At 45.8% G+C, this 18,155-nt stretch overlaps 1 protein-coding gene across 5 annotated transcripts in view; it reads left to right on the plus strand.

Annotated features, from left to right (window-relative positions):
- The window catches only part of myo9aa (myosin IXAa), a 100,612-nt gene that overhangs the window by 77,238 nt on the left and 5,219 nt on the right, over positions 1–18,155 (plus strand). For 3 of the 5 annotated variants that reach the window (XM_056412273.1, XM_056412276.1, XM_056412275.1), the window contains 19 exons: positions 2,658–2,798; positions 3,337–3,376; positions 3,463–3,585; positions 4,751–4,831; positions 5,039–5,149; positions 8,013–8,135; positions 9,255–9,404; positions 10,067–10,416; positions 10,757–12,436; positions 13,118–13,214; positions 13,454–13,660; positions 14,296–14,393; positions 15,023–15,159; positions 15,252–15,472; positions 15,607–15,723; positions 16,426–16,614; positions 16,778–16,828; positions 16,990–17,101; positions 18,022–18,083. In XM_056412273.1, the coding sequence (XP_056268248.1) occupies positions 2,658–2,798; positions 3,337–3,376; positions 3,463–3,585; positions 4,751–4,831; positions 5,039–5,149; positions 8,013–8,135; positions 9,255–9,404; positions 10,067–10,416; positions 10,757–12,436; positions 13,118–13,214; positions 13,454–13,660; positions 14,296–14,393; positions 15,023–15,159; positions 15,252–15,472; positions 15,607–15,723; positions 16,426–16,614; positions 16,778–16,828; positions 16,990–17,101; positions 18,022–18,083 (4,090 nt within the window). The remainder of the gene's footprint in view (positions 1–2,657; positions 2,799–3,336; positions 3,377–3,462; positions 3,586–4,750; positions 4,832–5,038; positions 5,150–8,012; positions 8,136–9,254; positions 9,405–10,066; positions 10,417–10,756; positions 12,437–13,117; positions 13,215–13,453; positions 13,661–14,295; positions 14,394–15,022; positions 15,160–15,251; positions 15,473–15,606; positions 15,724–16,425; positions 16,615–16,777; positions 16,829–16,989; positions 17,102–18,021; positions 18,084–18,155) is intronic. The other 2 variants (XM_056412274.1, XM_056412277.1) reach the window with 2 other exon arrangements.

Consider the following 18,155-nt stretch of genomic DNA (forward strand, 5'->3'; position numbering starts at 1 on the left):
CCTCTAATTAGCTGCAGACTGTGAGATTAGTGGCCCACGACAGCGACTGGTGGCACAGAGCTGCTCGTACAAGACGGCTTTTGTTACACAGGAGCTCAGCCCCCCCCCCCCCCCCCCTTAATGTGATTTAGCAACCTTCTGCCCTCCCTCTCTGTCTCTTTCTCCCCTACGTTACACACTCATCCTCGACATGCACTAAAGCCCGTGCAGCTGCTTCCTCCGTGATGTAAAGTCACAGCTATGCACGGGGGCAGCAGTGTGCTCGCAGAGTGATGAACGCTCGGTCTCCGCAGGGCGCTCGTCTGCTGCACGGAGCGGTGCTTTATGGGACTCTGGGAGAGACCGCGGAGATAAACAGTCGCATGAAGCATGTAGTAGCATCGGCGTTCGACTGAGATCGACGATCAACAGGGGAGAAAGTCCCTCTATAAGGGTGGCCAGATGCGAACTGAGGGCTTGTGCTTTGGTGCACATCGGGCCGTCGAACATTATTATCCGATGAGGTCATTCTCAATGAGCCGTAAAGACAGAGCATGAATCCAGAAATGAATATATATGTCCAACGATTTTGATTTGCAGGAAAACACTGGCGCTTCGTGGTATTTCTGGCTCTTTTTTTTGTTTATAATATTGTAACGTATTGCAGGCTCGTGGCACAAATCATGTGACTGTACGACTCCGATGGGAAGGCGGGACTGAATGTGGACGAGTGGCTCGTCTGGGTCTCTTCTGCGGCCCAGAGGAGCTCTAATGAACAAGCCAGCCACACCTCTGTTGTGTATTTTTACACCTGGATTCTATTTGCGGCTTCAGTCCACGATTGTATTTCAAATGCAACAAACGGTATTCTAAAGGCGTTGCCGAAAAAGAAAACCTTTTGAAATCAAAATCGGCCTCAACGTCCAAGTGTGTTTAGGCGTGCCGGGACTTTCACTTTGGTTTCCAGTGGCCCTCTTTGAACTCGAGTCCAACGTTGACATGATGAAGCTCACAATCGGTCTCATTCATAAACAGAGCACATGCATACGGATGAGTGTATATTTTCGTGCTTTGATTTGTTCGTACCCTGTAGACACACTGAGCCTCAGACCACTTGATGAAGGCCCGGCCGGCTGTCTTAGAACATGTAAACACACATCTTTTAACTAAATGCATCGCATATGAACCTCAGCTCACCTCAATCAGAGGTCGTCGTCCTATTAAACCAAAGAATTTGATAAAAGACCATTTTTTGCTTTTTGGTGGCGCTCAAAGCAATCACCAATGTCAGGAGGATTCATCCTCTGGTGACCATGGATGTACAAAATGTCTTGGCAATCCGTCTAATAGTTGTCAAGGTACTTTATTCTAGACAAACATTGGCATCCAAAGAGGGGTCAAATAAAATATAATGTCCTCTTGGCACTTTTAAACATGTACAATAAAATGTGTTTGGGCTTTTGATGCACACAAGAAGCTGAACCCAATGAGCACACAGAGGGTTGTAGTTTATTATAATGCCAACACTGAACAGGAAGTTACACTAAAAGCATATTTAGTGTATTTCAGCAGTGGAAAATCCCTTTCAGCCCAAACGGCTCCCCCGGTACACAAAGCTCCACCTCCTCATCCGCCGCTCCGTATTTTGTGTTGACTTTTTAAATTTCACATTTAAAAACCTCTCCACATGCTCGCGTCCCACCTTGTTTTCTCTCTAGGAATGACTCCGCCTCCTGCTTTTGTGTGTGTGTGTGTGTGTGTGGGTGTGTGTGTGTGTGTGTGGGTGTGTCTCGGCAGGAGAGATTCTTGTAAATAAATTATAACACTGGAAAACAAACTTAAGTGCTCCCATGGATCTGAAGAGCTGCATCACTGATGGACCGCTACCGCCACAGAGATAGTGTGTGTGTTTACAGGGATGTTGGAGATCGTTGGTTCCTCCGTTTTCTCGTCCGCTCCTCTCGGCTGAAGTAGCTCGGCCCGGTCTCGGTGGTTTGAACCGTGACCTGACCGCTCGGGTTTTTTGTTTGTCTTCTCGGCAGGTGGTGAGGTTTCACCTCGAGCTCTGAGGTTTAAGTAATGTGCGAGGTGAAATCCACTAGAGAACCACATGGAAATGTTCTGCCCCCCCCCCCCCCCCCCTCCCGCTGGTGGCACGATACTAAATACAAGCTACTGGTTGACTCTTTTAAATTATACAAGATTACAGCGTATGGGAGAAGTGTGTTGAGCGTCATCGTGCTGGGGTTTGGTTTTTTTATTTTTTATTGATGAAACCAGAAAGCTACTTTTAATTTATCTGAGTTAGTTCACAAACTCTTAAATCCAAAAAGCTCATGCTTAATTGCTTTCTCATTGTTGCGAGAAAATGACTTATAATTATGCCAAGAGACGGGTAGGTAGTTATACTGGTGGAAAGACTAGTGTGTAGACTTGTGTGAAATGATTTCCTATAATATACTCTCTGATTGTGATCAAAAAGTCACACAAATAACAGTTGAAATCTTTTCATAGCTTTTCTCTAAAAAAACTTCTATAGCTCTGTTATTATATTTATCAAGTATATGAAGTTCGGTTTGCCTCAAGAATGTCTTGTAATGTAAAAACTCCTAGATTAAACAAAGTTTGGACTTTCTTATTAGATTTTTTAAACAAACACTTTCCTTGTTGGTCCCAAGGAGTTCTCCGGGCCTCGGCTGGAACGGGCGTGTGGGTCGACTGAGCCGCCTGTCGTGCGGCAGCGCCACCACAGATGAAGGCGGCATCTTCGTCAACTCTGCAAGCAGCAAACTCCTGGAGCGAGCCCACGACATCCTCATGTCAGTAACAACGGCACCGCAAGGCCTTAAACAACTCCTTCCACGCGCTCCTCCTGGTTCTAAAACATGACACTATCTTTAGCGTCATGTAATCCTACTTCTAATCATTCCGTACATCAGCAGCGTGGCCTCTAGAGACATTCCCGACAACTGAAAGACCAGAGTTCAAACTCTGTGTCAGGAAACATCTGCGCTGCCTTGTCTCCTTCAGTGATCACTACATTCCTCCCAGCTCCAAGGGTGCTGTTGTGCAGCTGACCCTGACCTCTGACCTCCCTCTGGAGAGGAGCCGTTCCCCCGCGGGGACGAATAAAGACCCACTTTATTGACAGGAATACTAGCCACTCGGGAAGAATTTCTGAAATTAATTCAGCGCTCTTGTTGGCCTTTTAACTCGACTGTCAAAATACAAGCAACATTTTCACATCTCGATTTTAAGAGCAACAGGATGGAATTTGTTGCACAAGTGCGACCAAAAAATGGTTTCAACTGCTGTTCTGACATTTCTTTTTTTCTTCTTTTTTTCAAATATAAACAGGAGGAACAAAAATTACAAATCCAAGCCGGTTCTACCGAAGGTACGGTCCAGGTTATCTTTCATGAAATCCTCTTAGATTCCGTTGTGTTGCTACATGATCAGCTGACTCTGACTTCACACCTGCAGCATCTGCTGAACGTCAAGTCCCTGAAGTACCTCAGCAACCTGACGCTCCACGACCGCATCACCAAGTCGCTGCTTCACCTCCACAAGAAGAAGAAACCACCCAGTATCAGCGCACAGTTCCAGGTCAGACACACACACAGTAGCACTCTGCAGAGCTCACTGATTAGCCATTCATTGCTCTCACCGTAAAAACAACCGGATTAGCCTGAGCTGCTCCGAGGAATCTCCCCCCAGCTGTGAATACGATAACAAGGCGTGTCCTCTCACGGCCGTCCCTCCGTTTCTCTGCTTGTATCCCCGTCTTTGTCCGTAATGTGTGTGAAGTTGAATACTTCGTCCACACACGCATCCAAAGGTCTTAAATGTAGGACATCTGGTTCTGGGAATTTAAGATTTTCTTAAAAAAATTAAAAAGACTTTTGATTTGGTGACAAAGACCTCTGACATACTTTTCCTCCCGAATGTTCCCGTACGAGGAGATGAGACCCGAGAACTATGACCGAGCCCATTCCCACCTTTCAAACGGCTCAAAACAAAGAGGAAAATTAGTTTTTAGCATTTTACAGCAGAGGATTTTCTTTGAATAGACTTTTTGAGATAAATTAGACCGACGACTCCACTGAGCATTCAGGATAATCTTTAGTTCATAAACGTCTCTCATATGCAGCCAGCTTGGAAAAAGAAATAAATAAGAAAAAACTGTATATTTTCTGTGATTTCTTTGAACGTGAACTCTGCGCTCCGGCCGCTGAGTGCCGAGGCCCCTCTGACAGGCGGCCCTGGCCTCAGTGGATGACTTCACTTCCCACATCCTGTGCTGCGCTGATTGCTTTAATCTCCCATGGAGGAGGAAGAAGAGGAAGAGGAGGAGGAGAAATTACTCCTGCCTGCCACTGAATCATCACACACACATGCTGCTGACACACATGTGCATTTGTTTACATGATTACACATGGAAGTACTCCATGTCTTTTCAATTATTTCCCCCTGCATTACCACATGCATGACGTGCACATATTGATTGTATTTATGATCCCACGCAGCAGCATTAATCTCGCAGCAAAGTGATTCGCTGGACCGACCTGCAGTCGTTCACGTCTGACTTTGACTTTGTTGAGCTAACGTTGTGTGTGTGTGTGTGTGTGTGTGTGTGTGTGTGTGTGTGTGTGTGTGTGTGTGTGTGTGTGTGTGTGTGTGTGTGTGTGTGTGTGTGTGTGTGTGTGTGTGTGTGTGTGTGTGTGTGTGTGTGTGTGTGTGTGTGTGTGTGTGTGTGTGTGTCGTTCTTCAGGCCTCCCTCTATAAGCTGATGGAGACTCTGGGTCAGTCTGAGCCGTATTTTGTCAAGTGCATCCGTTCCAATGCTGACAAGGTACCGGGTGCTCACTGACTGTTTTGGTTTAGTTTTCTAAGCATTTTTTTCATTTCCTGGTCGAAGGTTGAACATTTCCTAAAGCATGTTTATCATTCCCCCCCTCTTCTGCTCTGTGACCTCCTGACTTCTGTCGCTTCTCCCTTCTTTTTCTGTCATTTTCCCCTCTCTCCTCCCCTCCCCGGTTCTCTGTTTCCTCTTCCTCAGCTGCCTCTACGGTTTAATGACAACCTGGTGCTGAGGCAGCTGCGCTACACGGGGATGCTGGAGACCGTGCGCATCCGACAGTCGGGCTACAACATCAAGTACAGCTTCAAGGTAACGTGCACACGTGAACACCCTGCAGGCGTCCAGATGGGTTTGGTCTTTATATTTGATTACAGTAAATAAGAAAGAAATAAGGGCGTGTTGCCGTTTACCACGGACCAGTCATCAGTGGTAGAATGAAATCAGATTAACTCAAGTTATTATGAACAAGTGCTTTGAGATACATTACTTGTATTTAACTTGAGTACTTCCTTTTTATGCTGCGCACAACTTGTATTCCATTGGGGTTTAAGAGGAAATATTACTCTTTTTTTCCCCTCCATAAAATGTATTTAAGAGCTGTAATCCCTAGATCCATAATGCTGATGACGATATTACACACAAAACAGGGGATCTGTTGATGAGAGAATGACTCGACGGTATCTAAAGGAGTTCAAATGAGTTTGCATTCCCTCTACTGACCAGCAGGGGGCAACTGCCCTTGTTTCAAAAAGAAAAGTCTTAATGTGTGAAAGCCTGTGACTCTACTCCTCACTGCATTTATTACCTCAGTAAAAGATCTAAACATGAGTTTCTGGTCTCAATCACTGGTTTCAAGTCGTGAGGGTTAGGGTTAGTTTAGGGAGGGGAGGTTTCAGTGCCAGCAATGAATTCATCGGTGTTCGAGCCACGCGTCAGTGTCCCGATGTATTTATGTGGGACGTGAGGCGGCAGCCATCTCGTTAGAATGATGTCACGCCCGTGAGAAACGCTGCGTGACTAATGGAGCCCGTCGTGTTTTTGAACGCCGGTTGGGAGGAGAGTCTCTGGGCGCGGAGGGTTTGGGAGTGGCTCCAGTTTCTTCTTCCATTAGTCTCCATTTCGTTGTCTCGAATGTTCATTCTTCCCGGTCGCGTCACGTCAGGGTTTTTAGCCCGGGGCTACATCATCGCGCCGGTTTATTAAGGAGTTACAACGGATTCTCACATGAAACTCCATCAGCCGAATCCACTGTAGCTGTGGATCAATGATGAACGATGCAATAAACAACAACAAGCACCAGCAAGATGACAGCAGAGGGTTCAAATCTGTAAGAAAACAAGTTGTTGAAGTAAAAGTGAATACCAGTTTAAAAAGCAAGTTTTAAATTCTGTAATGGAGTCCAGTATCATTTGATACTTTACTGTTTTTGTTTTTTTACACTTCCACCACTATTGAATTTTTTTTCCCCACAAACATGTATTCATCTATGTGTGTGGACTGACCTTAAAGTGTAAAACTCATAAAACTGTAACTATTTTGACGAGCTCGCTCAGATGATTTTAACAGCAGACATCTTCGTTTATCAGACATCCCCCCCGCAAACACACTTAGTGCTGCGGTCAGCACTGATGAGGAATATCTTGGGTATGGTATCAGTCTGGAGGAGTCTGCTGTGTCCAGGCCCTCCAGAACAGAGCCGCTCCATTGTGCACGGGTCTCTGAAGCACTCCCCCATGCTTGTAATTGTATAAACAACGCATCTGTTTCCCTACCCCCCCCCCCCCCCCCCAGCAGCACAGAGTGTATTGAAATCAGACAATGGGCCTCAGTTTGAAGAGTGGGAGTTCAGCATATTTATGCCATGATGTTTGAACCCCTGCAAATATGGACTTTTTTTACCTGAAACCACATGTGCCTTCGACAGTTTCCTCTTCTTCTTTTTGTGGTTGTCGCACAAGAGATGCTGCAGGAGGCGGCCGGAACTTTAATTCCACATTCAGTGCCCCAGAGTTGAACATCCCCAACCAATCAACCGGGGGGAAGGGGAAATATTGGTCTCTGTGCCAGAAAGTTAAGAATTAAGTTGAAACTCCAGTTTAGTGACGTGCTTTTAATAAGAGATTCTGATGCCATTTGTGTCATTGGGTGAGGTTGCCGTTTATAACACAACTGTTTCTGTTGTTTGCAATAAAAACCGTGCGATCTCCCCGTCACCCATGCATCATTACCCGTGTCAGTTGCACCTGTGCCCCATATATCCATTACCTGCCACACTGCTCCACACTGCCACCCGTGGTCAACCTGAGATATGCCCACACTCAAACATATAATACAGACTTGACTAATGGCTCCTACATCCAGTGTCTAAACTCGGATGTGAAATTTACATAGTGTACTTTATTAGAAATATTATAGTCTGGTTTATTTTTATAAAATACAGCGGAAGTTGGCATGCTGCTCGTTTTTAAATGGCCGGTGGTGTAAGCATATTTCTAATAAATACCATAATAAAACTCCATAAATATTTGTGTACATCCTAGTTTTTAACACTAGCTGTCACCTTTATTTAGTGATATCAATTTAATGATTTAAACATTATCTCTAAACTACAGAAAACAACTTCATACCAGTTCTGCTGGCTATGAAGTTGGTTTATATCTTTACATTCACATTTGCATCAGAAACCTTAAGTGGGCCCTTAGGCTGTGAAAATAAACCAATATTTGCTCATTTCAGCCCATTATTTATTTGACTTATTTACGTATTTGAACACATCACTTATGCCATGCACTGTATAAGAGTTTGAACTTTTTAAATTAATTTAAATGCTTTTTGAAAAATGGGGCACACCAGTAAACGACTAATGTCAAATCTTTAAACTGTTTAGTCGTGTTGTGTAGTTATTTTGATAGAAAATACTTTTTCTTGTCTAGAAACACAGACTTAATTCTTATATACCTGGCTTTAAGCTCTGCATTCACTACTGTTTAGCTTGTGACTCCTGATATTTGTATATATATGGCCCACAATAAATATAGTTTTGCCACCCCTGCTGTGCAGCCACGTTTTATTCAACACATTAATGGACAGAAATCTTGCACATAACAGATGTAGCATGCTGAAGGATGATACACATATTCCTCATTAACACCTTTCCTTGTTTTTGCGATAGGATTTTGTCCACCACTTCAGCGTGCTGCTCCCGGAGGGCACCAGGGCCACCAGAGACAGCATCCAGCAGTGTCTGGACCAGCTAGACCTCCAACCAGATGGGTCCCAAGTGGGGAAGACGACGGTATTCACCCTGCGGTCCTTCTCCCTCTTTTCTTCTCTGCAGTTCTTTTTAAATCCATAGATAAACAAATACAGTTCAAAACATGAAGTGGCATCTGCTTTTAATGCGCCTCATTATCCGTGTCTGTTAAGCAGCCTCTGTTGTACGACAACAAATGTGTTCCTCGTTACAAATTAATGTTGCACAGGTTTGTTCAGCTCTCAGAAATTACATTTGGGTTTTATTGGTGGTCCCAAAGTTTCCGTCGATACCAACTCTACCATGCGGGTGACTAATTTTGTATAAACTGATATTATATTATGGTAGATCAAATTTACAGTGATCAAGTGGTATAACAGAAAGAAAAGAAAAAAATATATATATGTTTAAATGTGTATATGTATATGTATATATATATATGTTTGTATATATGTATGTGTGTATATATATATATATATACACACATATATATATATATTTTTATGTATATATATATATATACGATTGAAGATGTAAGACATGTTTTGGCAAAAAAATGTGTTTTAATCCTACTTAAGCAGACGGTTAAGTGGAATATCAGGGTTCAATAAATTAAAGTCACAATATATAATCCAGATGTAAATTGAAAAGTTAAAGCTACACAGTGTTTTAGTACTTGTCTATTTGGTGACGGTGGTGAAAACAGCATGTTTCGGCTTATTACCCTGTCTGTTGTTATTAGTTTTATGTTGTGCTATATTGCATGTTGAGGCATAGGAATCTGGAAATTGCCGGTCCAAAACCCCAAATTGATTTTACTCAAGATAATGTGGGGGTTTGAAATCACTCAAAAACTATGAATAGAGTCCTAGACCAATGGGAAAGGTGAGTGTTGAGGATGAACTCTTATTTCCTGAAAGCATCCTCCCTCTGGGGTAAAAGGATGTAATGAAGACGGTGGCCCATATTTGGTCTTGGTTGGTATGAATGAGTCATGTTGGAGGGGTCCTCGCCTTCGGGGGGATGTGTATATAATTAGAGGATCATACCTGACATACTTGTGACCATGTATCTGGCCAGCGATTTGAAAGAGAGAGAGAGAGAGAGTGTGTGTGTGTGTGTGTTACCCTGCACTCACTCCATCGTGGCCCCTCCCCTCAGGTGTTCTTCCGGGAGGCTGAGCGCCAGCGGCTGCAGGCCGTTCTCCACACCGAAGTTCTCAGACGCATCGTCGCGCTGCAGCGGCGCTTCAGAGCTCTACGGGAGAGAAAGCAGTTTGTCAGAATGAGAGAGGCAGCGCTCTGCATCCAGGTACTCTTCACTGCTTTGCCTCTTTATTGATTTGGTTTTCTTTCTCCCTCTTTGTGTTATTTTCTTATTTCAGTTCAAATGAAAAGAAGTTAAAATTATACTTTTTCAAAATACATTTTTAGAACGTACGTTTCCACGATATTAGATGACAACAAATTATTTATTCACATTTTTGTTTAAAGAGGTGAAAAGGTCTCATGATGTCATGCATAACTATGAAACAGTTCATTGCATCAATCATCATATTATTGTATATTTGCAATATTGTGATACTTATCATTATTGATGTCATGTCCTCATGTTCCTAAATCAGTGCAGCACTAAATTTTAAATTAAAGGACCAAAAGATGTCTTTTTTATATATCAAGGATGTTTTATTTTAGGTCCTAAACTGGAAATTATTATTATTAATTTGAAATCTGCGTGATCGTCCAACTTGAACAGCGATCAAATCAATGTGTCACTCACAGACATGCTCGTTCCAGTTGGAATATAATTAGTTTTTACATCCAATAAAAGACTATTAAGATTACCGATGGAGCAAAGATGCTTATAATTCTAATGGACTGACTTTACTCGGTGAACATGAACATGACTTTTTTGTGGGGGTGGAATCGGTTTGAGAAAAATAATCCATCATTATCATCATCATCTCCTCACAGAAATGGTGGCGTTTGTACCGGCCCATAGACGAGGAGGAGGAGGAGGAGGAGGAGGAGGAGGAGGAGGAGGAGGAGGAGGAGGACTATGCCCCTCGCGTCCAGGAGGGGGCGGCATTGTGTTTGCAGACGCACTGGCGAGGTCACAGGGAGCGTCAGCGGCTCAGGCTGTGGAGGACGGCCGCCGTGGTGCTGCAGAGGGCGTGGAGGTCATGGCTGTCCCGGCGCGGCACGGCGGCTCTGGTCGTCCAGACGGCGTGGCGCTGTCACCGAGCCAGAGACGCCTACTTGCGTCGGTACGGCGCTGCGGTGCGACTCCAGGCCGTGAGCAGAGGCTTCCTGGCCAGGCAGAGGTACGGGCGCCTTCTTTCACTTCATCAGAAACAAACGCTTTCACTTTTTTATAAAGCTGCCACATGAATAGCTTCCAAGTGTCGGCGACTGCGTGGTTTCTGCTCAGGCTTAATCTTTGCACACAGCTCCTGCCTGCAGTGTATTTGGTCATTGTTCAGCGTGCTTATTGGTCAAAAGCTGCTCCACAATCAGCTGAGTCACTGAGAAGACTCTTCTTTCTTTTTTTTAGCTTCGCTCAATAATAGTTTGTTCTGAACAAACTGTTCAAAGTGTATCTTGATTAATAGCAGGAGGAAGTAGTCTGACACCAAGTTGTAACCATAACTTCTTGATTGACAGCTTTAAAGAACTGAGAGATCAGAGATCGAGGGAGGAGGAGAAGGAGCAGCAGGAGAAGCTACAGAATGGCCAGGTGATTCTCTCGCCAGAAGAAGAAGAAGAGCAGCAGCCGCCTGAGAGGATCTTGGGGTTGGACCTCGGCACGTGGGAGGATCGCTCCTACGAGCAGCGAGAGAGGAGCCTCCAAATCCTCAGCAGCCACGAGGGAGCCGCCAAAGAGGAAGGAGAAGGACGAGAACACGCCGGGACACGAGACGGCCCCTCTAAGGCGCAGACCGACGCCTCGGACTCCATCCTGACGTCCACCGTGGTGGTGCGAGAGAGGTCCAGAACTTTAGATGAGCCCAGCCAGAAAACCACCCGGGCCAAGAGAGAGAGCCGGCGGATGAGAGAGCTGGAGCAGGCCAAGTTCAGCCTGGACCTCCTCAAGGTCCGGGCTACCTCCACCGGCGGCGGCGGCGGGGCCTCGTCCCCGTCCGAGGATCGGCGCTGGTCCGTGGAGCTGGTCCACCCGGCGACGCCGCCCCCTCGTTCCCCTCAGGGCACGCCCGACAGCCACAGCTCCAAAGGCAGCTTTGAGATTCTCATCGCGGACGACGAGGCGCCGGCGGCTGCGGAAGAGGTGGCGGACGGTGAGGACCGCTGCTCCTCTCTTCCTTCGGTAGCGCCTGAGCCCGGCGCGGAGGCTGGTTCCTCGAGCCCGAAGCCACTGGAGCCACACGGGACCGATGCCGCCGCCCGCCAAGACGGACAGCGCCGGACCAAAATGGACCCGGCGGCCCCCTCCGCCCCCACGCATCCGCCCAACATCGAGAGCTACCTCCCGACCTTTTACGTCCCTGCCGGCAAGGCCGGCGCAGACGCCTCCCGTCGTCCTGCCGAAGAGCCCAAACAAAACAAAGAGGCGGCCGTCTCCACCGGCACCGCGGTCACCAAGCTCCTCGTGGAGAGGCGGGAGTCGCCACGGCGGCCCGTGGTGGTGGTCATCAGCATGCAGAAAGAAGCGCCGCTGAGCCCAGAGCTGAGCGACATCGTCCGTCCCGCCGCAGAGGCGCGAGACGCTGGGGCGCTCGACCCGGCCCTCGTCTCTGCGTCCGTCCCGCGGGTCGACCAGGCCGTCATCGAGAAGCTGGTGCGGCTGAACGAGGAGAAGGAGGTGAGGCAGCGTCATCAGCAGCAGCAGAACGAGAAGGAGATGATGGAGCAGATCAGACAGCAGAAGGAGGCGCTGGGGCAGCAGCGGTCCTTCTTCGCTCGGTACGAGAAAGACATGTTCGAGAAGCAAAGAGGAGACGTGCTGCACAGGATACAGCAGAGTCGACACGCCGCGCCGCCCCGTCGGCCCAGCTCCCTGCTCATCGAGGGAACGGCGGCGGACGCTCCTCACGCCAGAACGCAGTCGGACTCCACGGCCCCGTCGGCGCACTCTCCTCCGGCCGCCGCCCCTCACGCTCACCTGCCCCCTCCGCCCGCCTCCATCACCAGAGAAAGACGCAAGGAGAGACGGCGTGACGCCGAGGGCTGGGCGCCCAAGCTCACGCTGGAGTCCAAAGATGGAGGAGCGAGAGCGTCGACGAGGGCGTCGACCAAGAAGACGCCGAGCGATCCAGGCAGCGCCACGAGTTTGACGGACACGCCAAACATCTTCTTCTCCCCAAAGGACAAAGTCACTTTTACCAAGTGAGTTGTGACTTGATTCCTTTTTCACCTTAACTTCATTTGGTTGTATTTCTTTATCAGAACTGGTTTTTTTCCAAGTAATCTCTTTTTAGGTGCATAAAAAAAGCACGAGAGATTTAAAATTACAAATAAAATAAAAACAAGTACAGAAAAAAATTATAAGCGCAATAAAATACAAAATATGAAAAATATATCAAAGGATGTAAATTATATCTAAATCACTTTTTGGGGAGGAATAATGACAATGACTGTTAGTCAAAAATCCAAGGGTAAAAGAAAACGTTTACCTTAAATAAATCGAGAAGTTTACATTCAAGCGGTTAATATAACAATTATACATTTCAAAATGAAATAGATGACTATGAATCGTGGTAACATGAAATACTCATGTGAAATAGTGAAGAATTTAAACTGTTTTTACCCGTCCTGTGGGTTTGACGCAGGGACACTGAGATGTATGAACGGAGAGACAGCACCAACTTTAATTGGGGTTGGCACATTTTCCGAAAACCAGAAATGATCCCGCGATACTAATTTGAAAAGATGCTCTAAAGACCCACATACACATCTTCTCACAGTAGATTTAAGTGTGCATTAATAAAAATGTTACCCGTATGCTCTATTTGGATCCGTTATATTCCATTGATATCATGTGTTTCCGCTGTTCCTCTGTTTGTCCAGCAGGTTTGACCGCGAAGCCGCCAGAGAGACGCCAGCAGCCGTCCCCAGAGCCCCGTCCCCCGTCTCCAAGCCCTCTAAAGGGGCGAAAACACGGGATGTAAGCAAACTCTCCTAAGTTTCCTTTTTTTATTTGAGAAGAGTGCATGTGTCTGCAGGAGTTCCCTCTTTGTGTTTGTGAATGAATGAACACATCTCGACGGCCCCGGATCTCACGCTTAAAGCGCCGCAGCTGACCTGCGTGAAGAACACGATGCACTGAGGCTCTTTCGCAGGTTATTAAAGGCTCCCTTTTTTTAATTTTTAAACATGCCGTTCTCACTTCCGATGAAACTCTAGGTCGGAAGAGTGGGCCAAAAAAAGAAAGCCAGAATGGCACGAACCCGCTCCGACTTCCTCACCCGAGCCCTCTCAGTCGGGGGCGATTCAGAAGAGGACGACTATGAAGGCGGCGACGGCGGCCCCCGCCATTACAGTCTGCCCATCTCCAAGCAGGGCGCCACGGACGCGGGCCTAACAAAGTCCTGTTTCAGTGACTCCGACATGGTAACGGGCGCCATCCGAGCCATCAGTGGCCGTCTATACGCTCTCTTTGACGTTCCTAACGCCCTCCTCAGGGAGAGCGTAGCGCTCCACCACGGGCTCAAACTGAGCTTCAACTAACTTCTCACTCGCATTTCTAATGTTTTTAACGCTAATCCTTCAATTTAGATGCTTTCCTAACCAGATTGACCTCTCTTTCTCTTACAGCTGTCACACTGGCTTTCCCTCTTCCTGGTTGATTAACGATGTCTGCATGTCACTCGGTTCTATTTCCTCTCCTAGCACTAGTCACGAGTCACACCTGGGGAACCCTTGAAAACGGTCGTCATTCACTCTTGATGGTCTTCATCATCTAACACACTCCTACTACCTATTAACTGCTCTTTTCCTAGGGATTCGCGTCATATATTTCATATATTAATTGTTGTTATTGCTTTCGTCATATCAGGATTGCAATAAACGGCATTTACTCTTTTACTCATCCTCCTGGTTTGTAATGCTGCCCTCTGGTGGCTTGAACCTGTTCTCACTTCATCGTATACAATGGGGCTGAATGTATATTCATATTAGAAACAGCTCTCTGGCTGTTTGCGATGTTTTTAACTTCTTCTTTTTTTCCCAACCTGGTGTTATTTCAGCCCGCGAGCTCCGAGGAGCAAAAGAAGTTACACAAAGCCATGTCGTCAGGAGATTTGGTCAAACAGGACTCCATACGCAAGACCTCTCAAGATGGAAGGTTCGTTTCTCCACTCTGCTGCCACGCGCTACGTCTCGGCCATCAACACACCCTCGCCGTTACCATCCTCGTACTCCCACCTCCACTCTGACTTTGTCAGACCGTTTTTACTGACATTTAAACTTCTTTTTTTAAGACATATATTCTCTTTTTACGGAGTCCTGTTTTTCTCCCGTGGTGCCTTGCATTGACGATAGTCCCTAATATTTATATATATATATAGAGAGAGAGAGATTCTGTTAGTTCTTTTTTTGTCCTCCAGAAAAGTATCTGTACTTTTTGTTTCACTTGATAGCATTTGTGAACTCCAGAGAAAACCAGAGAATGTATACTGTTAAAGTTACTATGAGGAACTTTTAACTGGTTATGAAACGGTCTCAATTTCATAATGACGCCTCTATGTGACCGAGATAAGTCAACGAGACAACCAGCAAAAAGATTGGTTATTTCTATCTCGTTATTCTCAATTCTTTGGAGACACGACCGCTTTTGTCCACAGTGACATTCCTAAATCTTCCTGAAAACACACAAAATGTTAAGTTCCTCGTATCGTTTTGTCACTTTTCACCCTTTGAATCTCAATTATTTGGACAGCGATCAAAGAATGTTTCCATTTTGTTTTTTAAAAGTCTGATCAGGGGTCGTAGGATACGTTTCTGGAGCAAGACAAAGTATGGGGAGAAGAAGACGTCCAGAGAGAAGCTGATCTGTGGGTCCGATTCCCTGGACGGAGACGATGGGGACACCGGGCCGCTGCTGGGAGACGGTGCGTTGTCCACCGAGCGAAACGAACGGGACTTTCCACTTTCGGGGCGTTTCGTTCGACTCAAATCCTTCATTCCCTTCCGTACCCGGCAGGTCAGGAGAACATGTCGCCGCCATGCAGCCCGGACCTGATGTCGGACCGCGTGTTCAGAGAGTTGAAGGAGAACAAAGAGCCGTCTCCCAAGGTGAAGCGGCGGCGCAGCGTGAAGATCAGCAGCGCGGCTCTGGAGCCCGCCCAGTGGCAGAACGACGCGCTGCAGATCCTCACCTGCACCAACGACTACAGGAGCATGAACGACTTCCTCATGAAGAAGGTACGGACGCACACACATGTCGACTCCACAGGGAGAGGGAACTCCACACGATGCACGCGTCTCAACCCTCTCCCTAACCTGAGCTACAGGAAGCTCATATTCACACTGAGGCGACTGTGGCGTTGCTCTCTTAGATCAACGACTTGGACACCGAGGACGGGAAGAAGGACACCATGGTGGACGTCGTGTTTAAAAAGGCGTTGAAGGAATTCCGGCTGAACATCTTCAACTCGTACTCCACGGCTCTGGCTGTAAGTGCTAACAACACTGTTTTCTCGATTGGCCACGCCCACTTATGATGCAGCATAAACAAATTTATAAACTGTTTATAGCTTGTATGATGACACTGATCCGATAATACATAGGAGCATAGGAGTGTTTACAATCGCTGTAAGGATGTATTATAATGTGATTATAAGTTATTCTAAGTCGACATTAGGTGCGTAAAGTAAAGTACAACATTTTGTATTCTTGCTTGGATTTATTTATATTTTTCTCACTTTATTTCAAGCAAACAATGAACACTGATAGTAATTTACAATCACATGATGAGCCTTATAACAGTGAATATATTGCATAATGAAAAGAGCATGATGCATTACGAAATATGGGAGCATAGTACACTTTATTCCTTTTAGGTTTATTTGCACAATTCAAGCAATACAATAAAAATAAATAAATAAACATAGAGGCAAAAAGCCAACTGGGCTTATTTGAACCCTCCACCTATATAATATTAAAATATTTAACAAAATTACAAACATAAAATAGACAACAGAAAAAAAGAGAAATTGTGAAAGTGTCACCTTATACTCAATCAGTGTTTTATGCTGTGTTTTGGTTGTTTTTGTGAAGCATTATGAATATTTCTGATAACGGACGAGATCTTCTGTGTTGGAATGTGGATGAAAGCTGCGCTCTTCTTCCCGTGACCTCGCCATCTTCCTGTCCAGATGGATGATGGGAAGAGTATTCGCTACAAAGACCTGTACGCTCTGTTTGAGGACATCTTGGAGAAGACCATGCGGCAGGAGCAGAGGGACTGGAGGGAGACTCCGGTCACGGTGTGGGTCAACACCTTCAAGGTCTTCCTGGATGAGTTCATGACGGAGTACAAACCTCTCGACAGCACACTCGGCAAGGTAGAGACACGTGTTCTGTTCTGGTCAAAGGAACACACAATGTAAGAAAAGGTTTTAAATGTCATTTCTAGAGCTGTTATCCTTGTTATATATTGTTTATGTTTACTAATAATCCATTTACATGCAGTGACAAAACTAAATCATTGTTCTATTTTGTCTGCAGCAGTTGCCTAAACCTGAAAGCAAAAAACGGAGGAAAAAGGACACTGACATTGTGAGTCTCCCTTTACCCCCCCATATTGGCTGTTTGGAATAACAATATACAAATACACCAGCCACCAGAATAGAAAACGCTCTTTAAAAAAAACATAGGAAAGGAAACCTGGGATGTAAATGTGAACTCCAAATGAACCTGTGCTCTGCTGCCCCCTGCAGGTGGAGGAACACAACGGCCACATCTTCAAGTCCACCCAGTACAGCATCCCCACGTACTGTGAATACTGCTCGTCACTCATCTGGATGATGGACCGCGCCTGTGTGTGCAAATGTGAGTGGGCATGTAAAATACCCTGAATTTCATACGGTGGAAATGTTTCTGTTCTTGATGAGCAGTTTCCAAAGGATGGAATAATTCATCTCGTCTACAATTTTAAAGAAGTAATTGTTATTTATCAAGTAAAATTCCCAATATTCTTTTCTTATCTTATGTTAGAGTTTTCAATTCCCCCACATCTCATTAACTAAACTACCAACCAGTTAATTGATGATGCAAATAATTGAAAGCCTAATATATGTGCAGTTGAACATTTTAAATTGCCACATTTATTTTTGGGTTTCTGCAACCAAAAGCTTATGACAACCAATTTTAAAAGTCAGCATGGAGCCCTGTGTCATTAAAAAAATGTCAGTGGGTGCTGGAACCGTGCCCCTCTCTCACACACACACACTCACACACACACTCATTCGCTCATGCAGCCGACATTGTCCTGATGTAACCGATACAAGAATATTAAATACATGTACTATCGCGCCATGTGTTTGGAGGGAAACGACTCCTCGTGCCACATCTTTGTGACCACGATTGGACACACAAACACGCTCTCCTCCACGCAGACATGCACTGACATTGGACCCGCACACACCAAGTCTTTGTCCTAGTTCTGCTCAGTCTGGCCTCGCAGAGCGAGCTCCACCCTTTCTCCCTCCTCCGCCTTAATCAGATTGTTTTCAACTGGACTCATGGGGTCTGGGGCGCCGTCTCTCCAGAGACTACAGTTTGTCCTTTATTCCCACGGGATGTTGTCCTCATGCTAGCCAATACTGTCTCGGTCTCTCCAGCGATAATATCTATTTATATATTATTTATTTTACTCTCTTGTTCCAACTTTTGCTGAATGATGAGGAGGCGCTGCCTTTCTGTGGATAGTGGAAATGACCTGTTTGATTTCTCTGGTTGTGTTCATCCAGTGTGCCGCTACGCCTGCCACAGAAAGTGCTGCCTGAAGACGACCACCAAATGCAGCAAGAAGGTGAGTCGACCGCATTGGGCAACAATGTCCCGAGACACAAATTGTTTTTTCTGTGAGTGTATTTTTGATTTT

Source organism: Pseudoliparis swirei, chromosome 4 (assembly GCF_029220125.1).
Source record: "Pseudoliparis swirei isolate HS2019 ecotype Mariana Trench chromosome 4, NWPU_hadal_v1, whole genome shotgun sequence".
Taxonomy (NCBI): Eukaryota; Metazoa; Chordata; class Actinopteri; order Perciformes; family Liparidae; genus Pseudoliparis; species Pseudoliparis swirei.